Source organism: Coregonus lavaretus (genome assembly GCF_964263955.1).
Source record: "Coregonus lavaretus genome assembly, contig: HAP1_SCAFFOLD_5575, whole genome shotgun sequence".
Lineage (NCBI taxonomy): Eukaryota > Metazoa > Chordata > Actinopteri > Salmoniformes > Salmonidae > Coregonus > Coregonus lavaretus.
The window spans coordinates 1-22,500 of NW_028160239.1; the positions used below are offsets into that span (position 1 = coordinate 1).

General features: G+C 47.9%; 1 protein-coding gene across 1 annotated transcript in view; it reads right to left on the reverse strand.

The window, feature by feature from the left end:
* Window positions 1-666: 666 nt before the first annotated feature.
* The window catches only part of LOC311121997 (receptor-type tyrosine-protein phosphatase S-like), a gene marked incomplete at both ends in the record, with an annotated part of 37,958 nt that continues 16,124 nt past the window's right edge, over window positions 667-22,500 (reverse strand). The window contains 8 exons of the mRNA XM_084196427.1: window positions 667-735; window positions 1,731-1,866; window positions 2,128-2,282; window positions 2,453-2,578; window positions 6,052-6,178; window positions 18,945-19,123; window positions 20,806-20,986; window positions 21,213-21,317. Of these exons, the coding sequence (XP_084052553.1) occupies window positions 667-735; window positions 1,731-1,866; window positions 2,128-2,282; window positions 2,453-2,578; window positions 6,052-6,178; window positions 18,945-19,123; window positions 20,806-20,986; window positions 21,213-21,317 (1,078 nt within the window). The remainder of the gene's footprint in view (window positions 736-1,730; window positions 1,867-2,127; window positions 2,283-2,452; window positions 2,579-6,051; window positions 6,179-18,944; window positions 19,124-20,805; window positions 20,987-21,212; window positions 21,318-22,500) is intronic.

Below are 22,500 nucleotides of genomic sequence, written 5' to 3' on the forward strand. Positions count from 1 at the left end.
GCCAATACAATTTGATTTGATTTGATTTGAACGTCATCCCTGGGTCATTGTGACAGGGGTTTCAATGAACAACATTTTATGATGCTTTGCTATAGCGCTCTTGTAAGTATGTGTGTGTGTGTGAGAGAGTGGTGTGTCTGTGTGCGTATTCTCTCACCATGCTGCCCTCGTTGTTGCCGACCATGGTGTTGTAACTGCCCGTCAGCCTCTTCATCTCTGTCACCTCGAACGTCACGTCCAGACCATTGGGCAACGCGTCCGCACCTGGGAGGGGTAGACCAAAACAGACTGTGAGCACAGGTAGACTAACATACGGCTCCTCTCCAGTGACGCAATGATCTATTTACTGGTTATCCTTTCATATTGGCAACATCTCATGATTGAGATGGGTCGTGATATTGTGTCAGACACACACACACACACAGCTGTTTATGGGTGCACACTGTACCATCTGATGTATCAATGACGACCTCCACCTCTTTGAAAATGCCCAGACGCAGCAGTTTCTGTCTGGCAATATGAGACTTCTTCATGACCTGTCAAAGACACAAACAGCTTTTAGCACAGATGTTTCACCTTAGACAAGGGAACATTTCAGTGTGTATGTAGGTTATGTGTGATACACAGGGAGTTAGGGTGTTGTTTGGGACGTGGCCAGAGGAGGGATTATGTTGCATAGTGGTCGAAGCTACCCAGATACTCCAGACCGGCCCGGTAACAGAACTGGTACTGGTCCTGAAACAAACAGAACAACAACAACACACCAATTATAATCATCAACAACAACAACACTGTAGCAGCAGTAGTACTAGTAGCAGTCGTAGCATCATTTGTGGTAGCAGTAGTAGTATTAGTAGTAGTAGTAGTAGTAGTAGTAGCAGTAGCAGTAGTAGTAGTAGCAGTAGTAGTAGCAGTAGCAGTATTAGTAGTAGTAGTAGTAGTAGTAGTAGTAGTAGCAGTAGTAGTAGTAGTAGTAGTAGTAGCATAAGTAGTAGTAGCAGTAGTAGTAGTAGTAGTAGTAGTAGTAGTAGTAGTAGTAGTAGTAGCAGTAGCAGTAGTAGTAGTAGTAGTAGTAGTAGCATAAGTAGTAGTAGCAGTAGTAGTAGTAGTAGTAGTAGTAGTAGTAGTAGCAGTAGTAGCAGCAGAAGTAGTAGTAGTAGTAGTAGTAGTAGTAGTAATAGTAGTAATAGTAGTAGCAGCAGTAGTAGCAGTAGTAATAGTAGTAGTAGTAGTAGTAGTAGTAGTAGTAGTAGTAGTAGTAGTAGTAGTACTAGTAGTAGCAGCAGTAGTAGCAGTAGTAGTAGTAGTAGTAGTAGTAGTAGTAGTAGTGTTGCGAGTAGTAGTAGCAGAGGTAGTGGTAGTAGTAGTAGTAGTAGTAGTAGTAGTAGTAGTAGTAGTAGTAGTAGTAGTAGTAGTAGTAGTAGTAGTAGTAGCAGCAGTAGTAGTAGTATTAGCAGTAGTAGAAGTAGTAGTAGTAGTAGTAGTAGTAGTAGTAGTAGTAGTAGTAGCAGTAGTAGTAGTAGTAGTAGTATTAGCAGTAGTAGCCTGGTCAATCCTTGTAGATGTGGTCCAACGGTACAGACGCTACTATTAGAAGCAGTAGTTATCGTTCTCCAGACACACACACCAAACCTAAGACAATAGTTGACCTTAGTATTACTGAGAGTTGAATATCTCACCACAAACAGAACAACAACAACACACCTATTACTGAGAGTTGAATATCTCACCTCAGTTTGAACGGTAGCAGGTCTCTGTGTTCGCAGCATCTTGACAGTCTGGAAGATGTCCACTACTCCTTCATATCTCATCCTCTCCAGAACGATACTTAGAGTGACGAAGACCCCTGTCCTGCCCACACCAGCACTGACGGACCACACAGACAACACCACAGATTAGATCACAAAATGGCTGCCGTGCTTCATGCATTTCTCTGTGAATAGTGCCACATTAAACAGGTTCTGTGTCTATCTCCGTGTAATACTTATGTTTTTATTGAACATGTGCTTTTTTAAAATCTGCTTGTTCAATGTTTGTACCTGTATACTGAATAACAAAAAAATACATATCTGGAGTTAGATGACATCAGGTCAGACTAATGAGGCGCTGAGGGAGGCGGTACCTTACCTACAGTGCACCGTGATTGGTCCGTCCTGGCCAAACTGCTCTTTAGTTTTGTGCACCTGGCCAATGAAATCAATGAACCCCTCCCCTGACTTTGGCACTCCTTGCTCCGGCCAATCAGTGAACTGGAACTGACGGACCGTCCGAGACTGGCCGTCCTGGAAAAAAAGGATCAACCAATCAGAACACAAGACAGTAGGTTGATTAAAACACACAGTCTTATACACACACACACACACACACACACACACACACACACACACACCAAACACACAGCAAAATCAATTGTGAGAAATAACTAATCACACACAGTCCCTCCCCCACTCACTCTGGCATCGGTGACTTTGAACTCTCGTAGGATGTACTGGGGCATGTTGTACTCGGCCATGGGGTCCACTACAAAGTACTGGTACCTGGCTGAGCGCTCTGCTGGCCAGTACTGATGGCACTTCTCCTGTAGGGGGAGACACAATGAGGGTTAACATTGTGTGTGTGTGTGTGTGTGTGTGTGTGTGTGTGTGTATTTGTTTCCCTACATTATCAGGACCCCAATGTCCTCACATTTCACCTTAATGTCCTGACAAGGTAGGAAAACAAGAACTGTGTTGAAAAGGCAGGACTTTGTTCAGGTCCTGAATTTGTTCAAATGCTGTTTTTAAGTTTAAGGGTTAGGTTTAGGGTTTTGGGATTAAGGTTAGGGTTAGGTTTAGTTTTAGGGGTTAGGGAAAATAGGATTTTTAACGGTCAAACATTTTTACACTCCAAAAAGTCCTGAAATTTCACAAAAACAAAGCTGTGTGTGTGTCAGTGTAAATTTAGTGAACAATAACTATGACGAGAAATACTCGGCAACGACTTATTTTTCCGGACTAAAACTATGATGATAACAAGACGAGATGCCCTGGAAAAAAACATAATTGTAACAAAATTACTTTTCATTTCAGTCTATGAAAATGTGACGAGACGAGAATTCCACGTTAGACTAACGAACATTTCATTTGACATGAAGCTCCTTTCCATCCTAAACATGCATGAAGAATATTTCATGTAATCTCATTGGCAGAATTAACATCTTTCAGTTGTGTGGTCCACCCACGTGATGAAGAAGGAGCAACATAGCCTCTTCAACCTCAGGAGGCTGAAGAAATTTGTCTTGGCACCTAAAACCCTCACAAACTTTTACAGATGCACAATTGAGAGCATCCTGTCGGACTGTATCACCGCCTGGTACGGCAACTGCACCGCCCGCAACCGCAGGGCTCTCCAGAGTGTGGTGCGGTCTGCCGAACGCATTACCGGGGGCAAACTACCCGCTCTCCAAGACACCTACAGCACCCGATGTCACAGGAAGGCCAAAAAGATCATCAAGGACAACAACCACCCGAGCCACTGCCTGTTCACCCCGCTATCATCCAGAAGGCGAGGTCAGTACAGGTGCATCAACGCTGGGACCGAGAGAATGATAAACAGCTTCTATCTCAAGGCCATCAGACTGTTAAATAGCCATCACTAGCACATTAGAGGCTGCTGCTGCCTATTGAAATCACTGGCCACTTTAAGAAATGGAACACTAGTCACTTTAATAATGTTTACATATCTTGCACTACTCATCTCATATGTATATACTGCATTCTATTCTATAATATTTCTACTGTATCTTAGTCCATGCCGCTCTGTCATTGCTTGTCCATATATGTATATTTTCTTAAATTCCATTCCTTACTAGTTTGTGTGTATTGGGTATATGTTGTGAAATTGTTAGATATGACTTGTTAGATATTACTGCACTGTCGGAGCTAGAAACACAAGCATTTTGCTACACCCGCAATAACATCTGCTAAACACGTGTATGTGACAAATACAATTTGATTTGATCTGATTGAGCTGATCTGACCGGCTCTCCCACACAGCTTCCAGGCGGTCTCTTCAGTCACTCTTCAGTCACTCTTCAATCTTTTGAACTGATGTGAAACCAGGACAACTAAAAACAAACCAAGCCATGAGGTCGAAGGAATTGTCCGTAGAGCTCTGAGACAGGATTGTGTCGAGGCACAGATCTGGGGAAGGGTACCAAAACATTTCTGCAGCATTGAAGGTCCCCAAGAACACAGTGGCCTCCATCATTCTTAAATGGAAGAAGTTTGGAACCACCAAGACTCTTCCTAGAGCTGGCCGCCCGGCCAAACTGAACAATCGGGGGAGAAGGGTCTTGGTCAGGGAGATGACCAAGAACCTGATGGTCACTCTGACAGAGCTCCAGAGTTTGTCTGTGGAGATGGGAGAACCTTCCAGAAGGACAACCATCTCTGCAGCACTCCACCAATCAAGCCTTTATAGTAGAGTGGCCAGACGGAAGCCACTCCTCAGTAAAAAGCACATGACAGCCCACTTGGAGTTTGCCAAAAGGCACCTAAAGGACTCTCAGACCATGAGAAACAAGATTCTCTGGTCTGATGAAACCAAGATTGAACTCTTTGGCCTGAATGCCAAGCATCACGTCTGGAAGAAACCTGGCACCATCCCTACAGTGAAGCATGGTGGTGGCAGCATCATGCTGTGGGGATGTTTTTCAGCGGCAGGGACTGGGAGACTTGTCAGGATCGAGGGAAAGATTAACTGAGCAAAGAGAGAGATCCTTGATGAAAACCTGCTCCAGAGCGCTCAGGACCTCAGACTGGGGCGAAGGTTCACCTTCCAACAGGACAACGACCCTAAGCACACAGCCAAGACAACGCAGGAGTGGCTTTGGGACAAGTCTCTGAATGTCCTTGAGTGGCCCAGCCAGAGCCCAGACTTGAACCAGATCAAACATCTCTGGAGAGACCTGAAAATAGCTGTGCAGCGACTCTCCCCATCCAACCTGACAGAGCTTGAGAGGATCTGCAGAGTAGAATGGGAGAAACTCCCCAAATACAGGTGTGCCAAGCTTGTAGCGTCATACCCAAGAAGACTCAAGGCTGTAATCACTGTCAAAAGTGCTTCAACAAAGTACTGAGTAAAGGGTCTGAATACTTATTTAAATGTAATATTAATGTTTTTTATTTTTAATATTTAATGTGTATAGATTGATGAGATAATTATTTATTTTTTAAATCCATTTTAGAATAAGGTTGTAATGTAACAAAATGTAGAAAAAGGGAAGGGGTCTGAATACTTTCTGAATGCACTGTATGATTAATTACGGCTGGCATTGGTTACAATCTACCTGAATATTGATGTTGCCAGCTAAGGTATAGGAGGGGACAGTAGTCCTAGCTGGACAAGGCTATATGAATAGGAGGGGACAGTAGTCCTAGCTGGACAAGGCTATCTGAATGGGACATGATGGACGTTAGAGGAAGCCTAAATATTCATTATTAAATAGAAAACAATGACTATCATGTGACTAAAATGACTGACTAAAACTAGACTAAAGTTGTCCAGAGTTTCAGTGGACTGATAATAACTAAAACTAGACTAAAGTTGTCCAGAGTTTCAGCGGACTGATAATAACTAAAACTAGACTAAAGTTGTCCAGAGTTTTAGTGGACTGATAATAACTAAAACTAGACTAAAGTTGTCCAGAGTTTCAGTCGACTGATAATAACTAAAACTAGACTAAAGTTGTCCAGAGTTTCAGTGGACTGATAATAACTAAAACTAGACTAAAGTTGTCCAGAGTTTCAGTCGACTGATAATAACTAAAACCAACGAAGGATGAGATGACAAAAAAAATGTGACTAAAACTAAAAAAGGTATTTTAAGACTAAAACTACATCTAAAATAGCTGCCAAAATGAACACTGGTGTGTGTGTGTTCTGCTGGCCAGTACTAATGGCACTTCTCCTATAGAGGGACACACAATGAGGGTTAACATAGGGTGTGTGTGTGTGTGTATGAATGGTAGGTGTGGGTGCATGCAGCGTGTGTGTGTGTGTGTGTTCTTACCCGTCCCATCTCCCTTAGTTTAGTCAACATGACCACTATGGTAGAGTTGTGTTCCCACAACATTCTCCAGTAGTCCTCAGTAGTCTCAGCCAGCGGGCCCTGGGTGGCTATATAAGCCCTCTGCTGCCTGTATAGAGACACACACAAAGACATACTTTACAATCATCACACACACACACACACACACCCACACCCACACAGACACCCTTCTACTGAGGCCACGCCCTCCCCACTTCTACTGGTTGGATTTCTGTCCCAGGGTGATGATACAGTCACTTGGACCTCGGTCACTGTTTGTTAGTGTCAGACAGAGAAGTACATTTCAATAACAGGAAGAGCGCACCAGAGGCAGGTTGATCCAGTGACTCTCCGTATCAACGATGTCAACGTTGGACAGTCAGGGTAAGACTAGAGCCACAATAAACACATCATCGTCATTTGTTATATACCAACGCTCTTTCTGTTTAAAGCCACACTCCTTAATCTGTTGCACACAGGCCTCAGAGAGTGGGCCACCATTAATAATGGCCCCAGGTGTTATCAGTGTTGTAGCAAATAATGACAGAGTCAATGACAAGATTTGCCGACTTGACGTTACAATAAAACCTGTCTGGTCTGATTCTGTGAGAAGCATGTCTCTCTCTCTTTCAGTTCATTAACTGTGTCAAAGTTATGGATAAAGCTAAATGTGTTGAGTCCAACACTGGTTGCCAACAGCCGGTGGTGATAAGACAATACCTGTAATATTAGAGGTTATTCTCATTAGACCGTGTTTCTTGATCTGTGTCTGACTGACTGAGTTTAGGAACATTGACGCTGATGCCAGAGGAGATAGCTAGCTGTATCATTAAAAGGAGCCCTGACGCTGATGCCAGAGGAGATAGCTAGCTGTATCATTACGCTGATGCCAGAGTAGATAGCTAGCTGTATCATTAAAAGGAGCCCTGACGCTGATGCCAGAGGAGATAGCTAGCTGTATCATTAAAAGGAGCCCTGACGCTGATGCCAGAGGAGATAGCTAGCTGTATCATTAAAAGGAGCCCTGACGCTGATGCCAGAGGAGATAGCTAGCTGTATCATTAAAAGGAGCCCTGACGCTGATGCCAGAGGAGATAGCTAGCTGTATCATTAAAAGGAGCCCTGACGCTGATGCCAGAGGAGATAGCTAGCTGTATCATTAAAAGGAGCCCTGACGCTGATGCCAGAGGAGATAGCTAGCTGTATCATTAAAAGGAGCCCTGACGCTGATGCCAGAGGAGATAGCTAGCTGTATCATTACGCTGATGCCAGAGGAGATAGCTAGCTGTATCATTACGCTGATGCCAGAGGAGATAGCTAGCTGTATCATTAAAAGGAGCCCTGACGCTGATGCCAGAGGAGATAGCTAGCTGTATCATTACGCTGATGCCAGAGGAGATAGCTAGCTGTATCATTAAAAGGAGCCCTGACGCTGATGCCAGAGGAGATAGCTAGCTGTATCATTAAAAGGAGCCCTGACGCTGATGCCAGAGAAGATAGCTAGCTGTATCATTAAAAGGAGCCCTGACGCTGATGCCAGAGGAGATAGCTAGCTGTATCATTAAAAGGAGCCCTGACGCTGATGCCAGAGGAGATAGCTAGCTGTATCATTAAAAGGAGCCCTGACGCTGATGCCAGAGAAGATAGCTGGCTGTATCATTAAAAGGAGCCCTGACAATGATGCCAGAGGAGATATCTAGCTGTATCATTAAAAGGAGCCCTGACGCTGATGCCAGAGGAGATAGCTAGCTGTATCATTAAAAGGAGCCCTGACGCTGATGCCAGAGGAGATAGCTAGCTGTATCATTAAAAGGAGCCCTGACGCTGATGCCAGAGGAGATAGCTAGCTGTATCATTAAAAGGAGCCCTGACGCTGATGCCAGAGGAGATAGCTAGCTGTATCATTAAAAGGAGCCCTGACGCTGATGCCAGAGAAGATAGCTAGCTGTATCATTAAAAGGAGCCCTGACACTGATGCCAGACCAGATAGCTAGCTGTATCATTAAAAGGAGCCCTGACGCTGATGCCAGACGAGATAGCTAGCTGTATCATTAAAAGGAGCCCTGACACTGATGCCAGAGGAGATAGCTAGCTGTATCATTAAAAGGAGCCCTGACACTGATGCCAGACAACATAGCTAGAGGTAACATTAAAAGGAGCCCTGACGCTGATGCCAGACAACATAGCTAGCTGTAACATTAAAACGAGCCCTGACGTTGATGCCAGACAAGATAGCTAGCTGTAACATTAAAAGGAGCCCTGACACTGATGCCAGACCAGATAGCTAGCTGTAACATTAAAAGGAGCCCTGACACTGATGCCAGACCAGACAGCTAGCTGTAACATTAAAAGGAGCCCTGACACTGATGCCAGACCAGATAGCTAGCTGTAACATTAAAAGGAGCCCTGACACTGATGCACGACCAGACAGCTAGCTGTAACATTAAAAGGAGCCCTGACATTGATGCCAGACCAGACAGCTAGCTGTAACATTAAAAGGAGCCCTGACACTGATGCCAGACCAGACAGCTAGCTGTAACATTAAAAGGAGCCCTGACACTGATGCCAGACCAGATAGCTAGATGTATCATTACCTTTCAGTTTATTGTAGTAAAAGTGTTCTTTACTACCATCTCTCAGGCTGTCCTATCAGAGACCTTGGTTATTTGTTAGGAACGTGGCATGCTAGTTGTATGTTAAACTCATGTTGACTGGCTTCTTAATAAACATTTATCAATTTTCTCCTCCTCTAACCCTCCCCCACCCCCACCCTCTCTCTCTCCCTCCCCCACCCCCTCCCTCATTCCTCCCTCTCCACCAGACCTGGTTAATACATGTGTATTAGAGTATCTGGTATTTAAAATAAATTTTTCTGTGTTCTTGAGTATTTTCAAATACACAGCCCAAAACAAGTATTTGAATGGTTATTTGTAAAAACCAAATAGTCAACCAAATTGTATTTAAGAGGATTTACAAATACGTATTTCAAATACCTGTGTTTAAATGCATGGGAGAGCATTTGAGCCAGTGTAATTGCATTTTTCTAATACATTCCAAGTGTATTTATACTACTTGAATAAGTATTTAACTACATTTCTTTTCAAATAAGATATCTGAATACATACTTCAAATGTATGTAAAAGTAACTGAGATATTTGAAATAGTATTTGAACCCAGGTCTGCTCTCTACCCCTCTTTCCCCAACCCCTGATTCCTTCTCTCCCTCCCTCTCTCTCTCTCTCTCTCTCTCTCTGTCTCTCTCTCTCTCTCTGTCTCTGTCTCTCTCTCTCTGTCTCTCTCTCTCTGTCTCTCTCTCTCTCTCCCTCTCTCTCTCTCCCTCTCTCTTTCTCCCTCTCTCTCTCTCTCTCTCTGTCTCTCTCTCTCTCTCTCTCTTCTCTCTCTCTCTCTCTCTCTCTCTCTCTCTCTCTCTCTCTCTCTCTCTCTCTCTGTCTCTGTCTCTGTCTCTCTCTCTCTGTCTCTCTCTCTCTCTCTCTCTGTCTCTTTCTCCCTCTCTCTCTCTCTGTCTCTGTCTCTGTCTCTCTCTCTCTCTCTCTCTCTCTCTCTCTTTCCCTCTCCACCCCTCCCTTCCCCCCCTCCCTCTCTCTCTCTCTCTCTCTCTCTCTACACCCCTCTCTCCCTCCCCCTCTCCATATAGATATCTGGAAAGCTGTAGGAGCAGCAGTGCTGGGCTTCATCTCTGGAGTACCTGGAGGCTACCTGCTATCCTCCACAATGGCAGCAGAACTAGGTGGCCTGGGACCTCCACCAGAAGACATTAATAGGGGAGAATCAGAGGCAGAGAAGGGGCTCGTCATGTTCCAGACCCTCTTGATAGGAATGTTCCTGATGTTGTTTCTGCCCATGGTAGTAGGAGGAATACTGTGCCTTGCTGCGTCTATGGCAATCAGGAAGGCCGGGGAGACCGAGCCGGACGCTACGGAGGTGGCTGCCGTGGTAACAGTGGTCCTGATGGGGACCTCTGCTATATGCGGAGGTGTGGGATTCCTCTTGGAAACAGCCATTGGAGGACTGACTGACATCCTCACTGTGTACAAATACACTGTAGAAATGGCTGTGAAAGTCATCTTTATTGTTGTGTCTCCCTTTGTAGCTGCGTTGGCAGCTGGGGTGTCGGTTCAGTTCGGTAAGGGAGCGGTCAAACTGAAGGCGGCGGCAGGCATAGGCACCGGGATATTAGCAGCCTTGAAGTCCCAGTCAATCCTGGGGGACTGGGGGACCCTGGGGGCTCTGTTTGGTCCGGCGGCAGCTGCAGGGGTGGCTCTGTCTGCTGCCCTGAGACGCAGCAGTAGCAGCTACGGGAAGGCCGGGAGACTGGGGGCGACGCTGGGGGCGATGTGCGCCACGTGGTTTGGGAGATGGACTCTGAGTTATTTCACTCTGTGGATTTTAATATGGATCTTTCTGATCTCGCTGCTGTCCTTGATCGTTGTGGATCCTACCAGACCAGCTCATCAAGGGGAAAGAATCTCAGATACAATATCCACAGAAGAGATATAGAAATCGTCTGACTGAATGTTTCTTTATAGCCATTTCAGACAGAAGATGTGGTGTGTTACCTGTAAAACAAAAATCTAAAGGCAATGTTCATATGACCCCCTTTCATACAGCCTCTTAGTAACCACTTGTTTGCGGGTAGACACTTTTATACATATCAGTGGGTAACTGGTGAATTGGGGGGGGGGGGGGGGGGGGGGGTGTTGTTAAACCATGGGGGCTGGTTGCAGTTCAAATTAGGGAGGTTTTAAACAATGGAAGTGTTCATGAATTTACCTGCAAAAAAGCAGAGAACCATTCACACAGACTCATAGCTGTATTTTTTTTGTTACAGGGTCTGTGAAAACGCAGGAATCATGACTAGGTCTTTAAGTGGCTGTTATTTCTCTATGTTTTTCTATGCCCTATCCCTTTCAGATATACCAAAAAGCTGGTATGGTAAATTAGTGGGAATTTGGTCTGTGTGTGAAAGGGATATTTTTCATGCCTTTGTAATCATTGTATTTAAATTTTAGTTTATCACCTGTATGTATAGGACTCCAGGTAGTCATTGTAAATAAGAATTTGTTCTTAAATAAAAAAATATAAACATTGTCAACGGACTAACAGGGAATGTTGGGTTTTATTTTAATATTATTTTAATATTGTATGTTGGGTATTATTTTGCTTGTTGGGGTGGGAGGGTCTTTTGATTGTAATCTGTATGCATGATGCTTACTCCCCTTGTTGTTAAAAAATGGATATAAATGTACATCTATTTCAAAAACAGTATCTACCCTTTTTTTATATGTCCCCAAAAAATATGTATATAAACTAAAAAATAAAAAAATAAATGTTTGTTTGAATTTGTTTGAATAATGTTAGAGGATGATTACATTACAGACACCTTCCAGATCTCACAACACCTGGATAGGGTGCGTTCCAGGATGACTACATTAGACACCTTCCAGATCTCACAACACCTGGAAAGGGTGCGTTCCAGGATGACTACATTACAGACACCTTCCAGATCTCACAACACCTGGAAAGGGTGCGTTCCAGGATGACTACATTAGACACCTGCCAGATCTCACAACACCTGGATAGGGTGCGTTCCAGGATGACTACATTAGACACCTGCCAGATCTCACAACACCTGGATAGGGTGCGTTCCAGGATGACTACATTAGACACCTGCCATATCTCACAACACCTGGATAGGTGTTTAACATATCAGCTAAACCACATCATCTGCTATAGCAATCTGATGCCAGACTGCTCAGTCAATGACGTGACATGGTTTTTGATGCAATGAAAATGTCTGTAATGTAGTGGAGCCTAGAACGCACCTGGCCCGCCTCCTGCCACGGTGCGACGACGTAATCACCTGTACCTCAGGACACTGTCAGACGGAAGGTTGTTTCCAACAGCGGGAAGACAGCAACAGAGGCAGGTCGATCCAGTGACTCTCCGCATGAACATTGGACCAGCACGGTAAGACCAGAGCCACAATGAGCACACATCATCATTTGTTATATATCAATGCTCTTCCTGTTTTTAAAAGCCACACTCCTTTAATTTGTGCATAGCCTCAAAGTGTGGGACACCTTATTATCAGTGCTGTTGCAAATAATGACAGAGTCTGCTGACATTGGACTATTTTACTGTGATCCAACATGCTGGCCGTAAATTAGAATACAAATCTGTCTGGTGTCTGATTCTGAGGGGAACATGTCTCTTTACACTCGTTCCTACCAATTCTCTGGTCACGTTTCAGTGTATTCCAGCCTTCAGTCTATCCGTTGTAGAGGCGTGTATTGCTTTACCCACACCACTGTGGAAAACGGCGCCATTTCTTTCAGTTCCTTTACTGTGTCAAAGTCATGGTTAAAAAGTAAAACGTGTCTAACAACACTGAAGCACTAGAACCTGCTAGACCTCATTCTATGGCCCCGTTCCAAATAGCTCCCTGTTCCCTATAGGGCCCTGCTCAAAAGTAGTGCACTTCATAGGGAATAGGGGTCTCTCTGTTCCCTATAGGACCCTGGTCAAAAGTAGTGCACTTCATAGGGAATAGGGGTCTCTCTGTTCCCTATAGGACCCTGGTCAAAAGTAGTGCACTTCATAGGGAATAGGGGTCTCTCTGTTCCCTATAGGACCCTGGTCAAAAGTAGTGCACTTCATAGGGAATAGGGGTCTCTCTGTTCCCTATAGGACCCTGGTCAAAAGTAGTGCACTTCATAGGGAATAGGGGTCTCTCTGTTCCCTATAGGACCCTGGTCAAAAGTAGTGCACTTCATAGGGAATAGGGTGCAATTTAGTGCGCCGTCTCCGTGATCAAGCTTGATACATACTAAACGCTGAGTGCTGTTTGGTTGACAACCCCGCCCCCAACAGTGATGAATATTCGAGGTCATCGTTATTGTCTTGTGTTAAGTGGTTTGTGACTGGGCTAAGGCTCAGCTGGGCTAAGACGTTTACACTATACAAGCAGCACTGGCCAAGCCACGCCAGGCTTGCCCTCATGTGGGTGCTAGCAAGCAAGCTAGGTAGCTAGTGCTACGTATCAACAGCCGCCGTCAGCCAATCCAGTAGGGGATGGAAGCTGTGGTGAGCTTTGATTGGTCACGGAGGATTTTAATAAAGTTCAGCTTCCCCACAACTTTAGTCCCGCCCTGTTCAGCTCCCTTGCCCATGCTCACATCTCTTAACGCTCCCCCCCGCCCAATCCGCTTCTCTCGCTGTCCTTCCATTGAAAGTGAATGGCTTCCGATGTTTCACCGTGCGATGCCGCTTCCTCGTGTAAACACACTGTCAGACGCACCCCGACGACGAACAGCTGAATGCAGCCTCCATATCACTTGCTATACTAGCTGGATGGTACACTCAATTAGATGGATCTACTTTCTACCCCTCCCCACTCTCCTTCTCTCTCACTCCCCCCACGCCAACACTAGGGCAACACTAGGGGCAACACTAGGGGCAACACTAGGGGTAACACTAGGGGCAACACTAGGGGCAACACTAGGGCAACACTAGGGGTAACACTAGGGGTAACACTAGGGGTAACACTGGGGCAACACTAGGGGTAACACTAGGGGCAACACTAGGGGCAACACTAGGGGTAACACTAGGGGCAACACTAGGGGCGACACTAGGGGTAACACTAGGGGCGACACTAGGGGCAACACTAGGGGTCACACTAGGGGCAACACTAGGGGCAACACTAGGGGCAACACTAGGGGTAACACTAGGGGCAACACTAGGGGCAACACTAGGGGCAACACTAGGGCAACACTAGGGGCAACACTAGGGGCAACACTAGGGGTAACACTAGGGGTAACACTAGGGGCAACACTAGGGGCAACACTAGGGCAACACTAGGGGTAACACTAGGGGTAACACTAGGGGTAACACTGGGGCAACACTAGGGGCAACACTAGGGGCAACACTAGGGGCAACACTAGGGGTAACACTATGGGCAACACTAGGGGTAACACTAGGGGCAACACTAGGGGTAACACTAGGGGCAACACTAGGGGCTACACTAGGGGCAACACTAGGGGCAACACTAGGGGTAACACTAGGGGTAACACTAGGGGCAACACTAGGGGTAACACTAGGGGCAACACTAGGGGTAACACTAGGGGCAACACTAGGGGTAACACTAGGGGCAACACTAGGGGCAACACTAGGGGCAACACTAGGGGTAACACTAGGGGTAACACTAGGGGTAACACTGGGGCAACACTAGGGGTAACACTAGGGGCAACACTAGGGGCAACCCTAGGGGTAACACTAGGGGTAACACTAGGGGCTACACTAGGGGTAACACTAGGGGCAACACTAGGGGCAACACTAGGGGTAACACTAGGGGCAACACTAGGGGTAACACTAGGGGCAACACTAGGGGTAACACTAGGGGCAACACTAGGGGCAACACTAGGGGTAACACTAGGGGCAACACTAGGGGCAACACTAGGGGCAACACTAGGGGCAACACTAGGGGTCACACTAGGGGCAACACTAGGGGCAACACTAGGGGCAACACTAGGGGTAACACTAGGGGCAACACTAGGGGTAACACTAGGGGCAACACTAGGGGCAACACTAGGGGCAACACTAGGGGTAACACTGGGGGTAACACTAGGGGTAACACTGGGGTAACACTAGGGGCAACACTAGGGGTAACACTGGGGGTAACACTAGGGGCAACACTGGGGTAACACTAGGGGCAACACTAGGGGCAACACTGGGGGTAACACTAGGGGTAACACTGGGGTAACACTAGGGGCAACACTAGGGGCAACACTAGGGGTAACACTAGGGGTAACACTAGGGGTAACACTGGGGGCAACACTAGGGGTAACACTAGGGGCAACACTAGGGGCAACACTAGGGGTAACACTAGGGGCAACACTAGGGGTAACACTAGGGGCAACACTAGGGGTAACACTAGGGGTAACACTGGGGGCAACACTAGGGGTAACACTAGGGGCAACACTAGGGGCAACACTAGGGGCAACACTAGGGGCAACACTAGGGGTAACACTAGGGGCAACACTAGGGGTAACACTGGGGTAACACTGGGGGCAACACTAGGGGCTACACTAGGGGTAACATTAGGGGTAACACTAGGGGCAACACTGGGGCAACAGCTTGATTTGGAAGAGAAACTCTGGATGTTCTCACTGTCTGGGTTCTGATAGGGATCTTTTGTCACTGATCTCACTAGTAATCCACCCTGATACCATTACAGCTTGGTTTGGGAGAGGGACTCTGGACTTTTCCCTTGTCATGGATCTGTCAGTGCTATGATCTTCGTAGCTGAAGGTTTAAACATGTTGAACCATCCTGGATTGAATTCCACTGCTCCATCTATCTCTCCATACATTCAGTCAAACTGCCATCCTAAAAGGATGCCATCCTTGAAGAATTATTGGCACTCCTGTTTTCAATACTGCAGCACCCAGCATCTCCTTGCGAGGATAACGACACTGAACCTTTTTCTAAAATGTTTTATGAGATTGGAGAACACATTGGGAGGGATTTTAGACTATTCCTCCATACAGAATCTTTCCAGATCCTTGATATCCTTAATCTGCACTTATGAACGGCACCCTTTAATTCAGGTTTTCAATGGGTTTCAAGTCTGGAGACTGAGAATTGCAAAATGTTGATTTTGTGGTCAATTAATAATTTATTTGTGGATTTTGATGTGTGCTTGGAGTTATTGTCTTGCTGGAAGATCCATTTGCGGCCAAGTTTCAGCCTCCAGGCAGAAAGTCGCTCTGGATAAGAGCGTCTGCTAAATGACTAAAATGTAAATGTAAAATGCAACCATGTTTTTGGCTAAAATGTCCTGGTAGTTGGTAACGTTCATGATGCCGTTGACCTTAACAAGGGCGTCAAGACCATTGGAAGGAAAATAGAAGCAAAATAGCCCCATAACACCAAAGATCCACCCCCATATTTTACCGTAGGTATGAGATACTTTTCTGCATATGCTTCCGTTTTTCAACACCAAACACACCCTGGTGTACACCCGGCCAAAGAGCTCTTTTTCCATGTCATCTGACCATAGCACCGGTTCCAATCCAAGTGCCAATTCCTTTTAGCGAACTCCAGGCGGTGCTATTGTGTTCCACCCCAGGCCACGTTTTAATATTATTTTAATATTGTATGTTGGGTTTTGGTTTTGCTTTGTCTGTTTCTTATCTTACTTTTTGATAAAATTGTTGATCTACTACAACAGGGGTTCTCCAACCTCTCCTCAGGACCCCCAGACGTTCTCCAACCTCTCCTCAGGACCCCCAGACGTTCCAAACCTCTCCTCAGGACCCCCAGCCGTTCTCCAACCTCTCCTCAGGACCCCCAGCCGTCCCAAACCTCTCCTCAGGACCCCCAGCCGTTCTCCAACCTCTCCTCAGGACCCCCAGCCGTTCCAAACCTCTCCTCAGGACCCCCAGCCGTTCCAAACCTCTCCTCAGGACCCCCAGCCGTTCCAAACCTCTCCTCAGGACCCCCAGCCGTTCTCCAACCTCTCCTCAGGACCCCCAGCCGTTCTCCAACCTCTCCTCAGGGACCCCCAGCCGTTCCAAACCTCTCCTCAGGACCCCCAGCCGTTCTCCAACCTCTCCTCAGGACCCCCAGCCGTTCTCCAACCTCTCCTCAGGGACCCCCAGCCGTTCCAAACCTCTCCTCAGGACCCCCAGCCGTTCTCCAACCTCTCCTCAGGGACCCCCAGCCGTTCCAAACCTCTCCTCAGGACCCCCAGCCGTTCCAAACCTCTCCTCAGGACCCCCAGCCGTTCCAAACCTCTCCTCAGGACCCCCAGCCGTTCCAAACCTCTCCTCAGGACCCCCAGCCGTTCCAAACCTCTCCTCAGGACCCCCAGCCGTTCCAAACCTCTCCTCAGGACCCCCAGCCGTTCTCCAACCTCTCCTCAGGACCCCCAGCCGTTCCAAACCTCTCCTCAGGACCCCCAGCCGTTCCAAACCTCTCCTCAGGACCCCCAGCCGTTCCAAACCTCTCCTCAGGGACCCCCAGCCGTTCCAAACCTCTCCTCAGGACCCCCAGCCGTTCTCCAACCTCTCCTCAGGGACCCCCAGCCGTTCTCCAACCTCTCCTCAGGGACCCCCAGCCGTTCTCCAACCTCTCCTCAGGGACCCCCAGCCGTTCCAAACCTCTCCTCAGGGACCCCCAGCCGTTCCAAACCTCTCCTCAGGACCCCCAGCCGTTCCAAACCTCTCCTCAGGACCCCCAGCCGTTCCAAACCTCTCCTCAGGACCCCCAGCCGTTCCAAACCTCTCCTCAGGACCCCCAGACGTTCCAAACCTCTCCTCAGGACCCCCAGCCGTTCCAAACCTCTCCTCAGGACCCCCAGCCGTTCCAAACCTCTCCTCAGGGACCCCCAGCCGTTCCAAACCTCTCCTCAGGACCCCCAGCCGTTCTCCAACCTCTCCTCAGGACCCCCAGCCGTTCTCCAACCTCTCCTCAGGACCCCCAGCCGTTCCAAACCTCTCCTCAGGACCCCCAGCCGTTCCAAACCTCTCCTCAGGGACCCCCAGCCGTTCCAAACCTCTCCTCAGGACCCCCAGCCGTTCCAAACCTCTCCTCAGGACCCCCAGCCGTTCCAAACCTCTCCTCAGGGACCCCCAGCCGTTCCAAACCTCTCCTCAGGACCCCCAGCCGTTCCAAACCTCTCCTCAGGACCCCCAGCCGTTCTCCAACCTCTCCTCAGGACCCCCAGCCGTTCTCCAACCTCTCCTCAGGGACCCCCAGCCGTTCCAAACCTCTCCTCAGGACCCCCAGCCGTTCTCCAACCTCTCCTCAGGACCCCCAGCCGTTCTCCAACCTCTCCTCAGGGACCCCCAGCCGTTCCAAACCTCTCCTCAGGACCCCCAGCCGTTCTCCAACCTCTCCTCAGGGACCCCCAGCCGTTCCAAACCTCTCCTCAGGACCCCCAGCCGTTCCAAACCTCTCCTCAGGACCCCCAGCCGTTCCAAACCTCTCCTCAGGACCCCCAGCCGTTCCAAACCTCTCCTCAGGACCCCCAGCCGTTCCAAACCTCTCCTCAGGACCCCCAGCCGTTCCAAACCTCTCCTCAGGACCCCCAGCCGTTCCAAACCTCTCCTCAGGACCCCCAGCCGTTCTCCAACCTCTCCTCAGGACCCCCAGCCGTTCCAAACCTCTCCTCAGGACCCCCAGCCGTTCCAAACCTCTCCTCAGGACCCCCAGCCGTTCCAAACCTCTCCTCAGGACCCCCAGCCGTTCCAAACCTCTCCTCAGGACCCCCAGCCGTTCCAAACCTCTCCTCAGGGACCCCCAGCCGTTCCAAACCTCTCCTCAGGACCCCCAGCCGTTCCAAACCTCTCCTCAGGACCCCCAGCCGTTCCAAACCTCTCCTCAGGACCCCCAGCCGTTCCAAACCTCTCCTCAGGACCCCCAGCCATTCCAAACCTCTCCTCAGGACCCCCAGCCGTTCCAAACCTCTCCTCAGGACCCCCAGCCATTCCAAACCTCTCCTCAGGACCCCCAGCCGTTCCAAACCTCTCCTCAGGACCCCCAGCCGTTCCGTGTCTTTGATCTATTCCAGAGCTGGCACAGCTGATTCAACTTGAGGTTTGAGAAGCACTGTATTACAATAACTAGTTCTAACCTCTTTTATATGTCCTATAAAAATGTTTTAGTCAATGGACACATCCAATCAATAGACAATTTCAAATCAATGTAAATAAATGTTTGCTGTTCCAAAGAAATGTATGTCTTTGATTGTTCTCTTTGCTACTGTAAAAAACACACACACACACACACACACACACAGGCACCCCCCTCCCCTCTCCCCCCTCCACCCTACCCTCTCCCCCCTCCCCTCTCACCTGTATCCGTCTATGAAGCTGCCGTTGATGTAGTCTGACCCCTCCACTCCTCTGATTGGCTGCAGACAGACCCTGGTGGTCTCATAGGGCATGATGTTCACCAGACGGTTCTTGAACTTGTTACACGGCAGGTTGGCACTCACAAACCTGGAGGTGTGGGCCTTCGCACTGGCCAACCGCTATGGAGGGGGAGGGAGATGACATAGGGTTGTTATAATGTGACGTAGCATGACATAGGGGTGTTATAATGTGACATAGCATTACATATTGTATCATAACAAGATATGACATGAGAGGAGGAAGGGAAGTGGTCAAGCGCTATGAAGGGGATGAGGGTGACATAGGGTGTTATAATGTGACATAGCTACACATCATGTAATAATGAGACATAGAATGACACAGCAGAACAGAGCATGACTTCATATTTAAGATTGACCCTAGCATTGACTAGATGCTGTGGGACATGATATGTCATGACATAGATAAGTTATGTTATAACAAGGCTTAACAATTCGTAAGAAAATATCACATGACATAATGCATTATATCATGACATAGTAGAACAGAGCATGAGCGCTATACAGTTCAGTTTGCACAGAGTCTAACTAACAGGAAGAGAGGAGAGGAGGAAGAGAGGAAAGGAGGAAGAGAGGGGGAGGAGGAAGAAAGGAAAGGAGGAAGAGAGGGGGAGGAGGAAGAAAGGAGAGGAGGAAGAGAGGGGGAGGAGGAAGAAAGGAGAGGAAGAGAGGGGAGGAGGAAGAGAAGAGAGGAGGAAGAGAGGAGAGGAGGAAGAGAGGGGGAGGAGGAAGAGAGGAGAGGAGGAAGAGAGGGGAGGAGGAAGAGAGGAGAGGAGGAAGAGAAGAGAGGAGGAAGAGAGGGGGAGGAGGAAGAAAGGAGAGGAGGAAGAGAGGGGGAGGAGGAAGAAAGGAGAGGAGGAAGAGAGGGGAGGAGGAAGAGAAGAGAGGAGGAAGAGAGGAGAGGAGGAAGAGAGGGGGAGGAGGAAGAGAGGAGAGGAGGAAGAGAGGGGAGGAGGAAGAGAGGGGAGGAGGAAGAGAAGAGAGGAGGAAGAGAGGGGAGGAGGAAGAAAGGAGAGGAGGAAGAGAGGGGAGGAGGAAGAGAGGAGAGGAGGAAGAGAAGAGAGGAGGAAGAGAGGGGGAGGAGGAAGAGAGGAGAGGAGAGGAGGAAGAGAGGGGGAGGAGGAAGAGAGGAGGAAGAGAGGAGAGGAGGAAGAGAGGAGAGGAGGAAGAGAGGGGGATGAGGAAGAGAGGAGGTGAAGACGAGAGGATGTGAAGAAGAGAGGAGAGGAGGAAGAGAGGAGAGGAGGAGAAGGGGGAGAGGAAACCACAAGCCCTCTGGCTGTCTCAACACACATGTGAACCAGAGTTGATCCTGAGTCAGCAAAACACACACACACACACACACACACACACACACACACACACACACATACACACACACACAGACACACACAGACACACTCTGACCGTTGCTTGACTCGTGTGAGAAAGAACAACAGATCAATATAGAGAGAGACGGAGAGGAAACCACAGGAAGTCAATCGAACACTGAGTGCCACGGGGGGGGCAACATGTTATACTCTTTTGGTCCAGACAGCATCAGATACATGGTCTGCACATACTGAGGCAGAGGGGCGCTGTTTCCCTCGCTCTGAAGCTTTATCTGAGATTGAGGAGTCTTGCTGTCGTCGCACGTCTCGGTCAAATAAATGATCAATATTTAAATATTTTATTTGAACGGGCAAGGAGGTACAGTAGTGCTGGCTAGGTCCCTGGATCACACAGACACAACTTTTCAGTGTTCCTGAACAGCACCACAGAACCCTAGAACCTTTAGAACGTACCTTGAACTCCAGTTCCATGCCCGTGACGTTCTCCGCCGGTTCTATTTTGGTCAGTGTCTGGATGTAGGTATAAAGGTTCCGCGCCGGAACCTCAGTGTTGCCACAGGCGACGGCTTCCAGCAGCGCGTCGTGAATAAAGGCATACTGATCCTCCGTCTGCACCATGTAGTTCCGCTGGGACCTAAAGTTGAATGTTTTAGTCAGGGTTAATTTACTGGCAACACTGGTAATCACACAGTCTTGGTTTCAGTTAGCATTTTCTGTAAAGTATCCGCAAAATAATAGAACATTTGAAATAACTACTACATCCCTACAGTGGTAATTGGTTCAATGTTATGAACATGAATGCTGTGCTTTTTGGACGAGAGATTTCCCCAAAGTGATTCAACATAGCAGCCCATTTTTACCTCATGAGGGTCACGTGACCGTAGATGTCAACCGTCTTCTCGTGTTTGATTCGCTCCACCATGGCGTCAATCACGATGAAACAGCCAGTCCGGCCCACTCCAGCACTAAGAGGGGAGGGAACAGGAAAACACGGTGCATAAGCATTCCAAAAGTTAGTCCGTGTATTACGGTATCAACTGTAAAGGTTAGCCCAGTACTATTTGCAGGGCCAATGTGCAAATTGGAACTAAATGGAGTTAAAATGATTCATCCTTCTACAGTGTGTAGAATACCTAATGTTTACAGTGTGCAAAATGTTGACCTGCAACTAGCTAGCTAGCTTAAGGAAATCAAATCCATTTGATCCTCTCTGCCCAGACACAGACAGACAGACACAGCACTATCCTGTTCCCAAACCGAAACACCCCAACACACACACACACACACTCTCACACAGTCACACACACACACACACAGTCACACACACACTCTCACACAGTCACACACACACACATATAAAACCATATTTTATATGTTAGAAACCATATTTTCCCTAACCCCTAACCCTAACCTTAACCCATAATCCTAATTGTAACCCTAACCCTAAACTTAAAACAACCTTTGTCCTCATGGGGATGTGGGAAATGTCCCTACCAGGGAGAATTGTCCTTGTACCATGGTTGTGGGATTTCAGGTCCCCACGAGGATAAAAGAACAAGATCACACAGACACACACACAGACACACAGACACACACACACACACAGACACAGACACAGACACAGACACAGACACACAGACACACACACACACACACACACACACACACACACACACACACACACACACACACACACACACAGGAAGTCCCTCTACGACCTCTGCAGAGGACAATATAGGGATAAGGTGGAATCATATTACACAGGCTCTGAGAGCCACCACATCTGGCAGGGGCTACAGTCCATTATGGGGTACAAAGGAAGACCCAGCAGTGATCTGTCCAACGATGCCTCTCTTCCAGATCAACTCAACTCATTTTATGCGCGTATTCAACAATAACAACACCATACTGTGCGTGAGAACCGGAGGACTGGGCGATCTCACTCTCTGAGGCCGACGTGAGTAAGGTCTTTAATCAGCTCAACACTGACGGTGTTCCAGGGCGCGTTCTCAGAGCGTGTGCAGATCAGCTGGCAGGCATATTTCCAACCTCTCCTTGTCCCAGTCTGTAACCCCCACATGTTTTAAAGATGACCACCATCATTCCTGTTCCCTAAGAACTCTAAGGGATTCATGCCCCAATGACTAA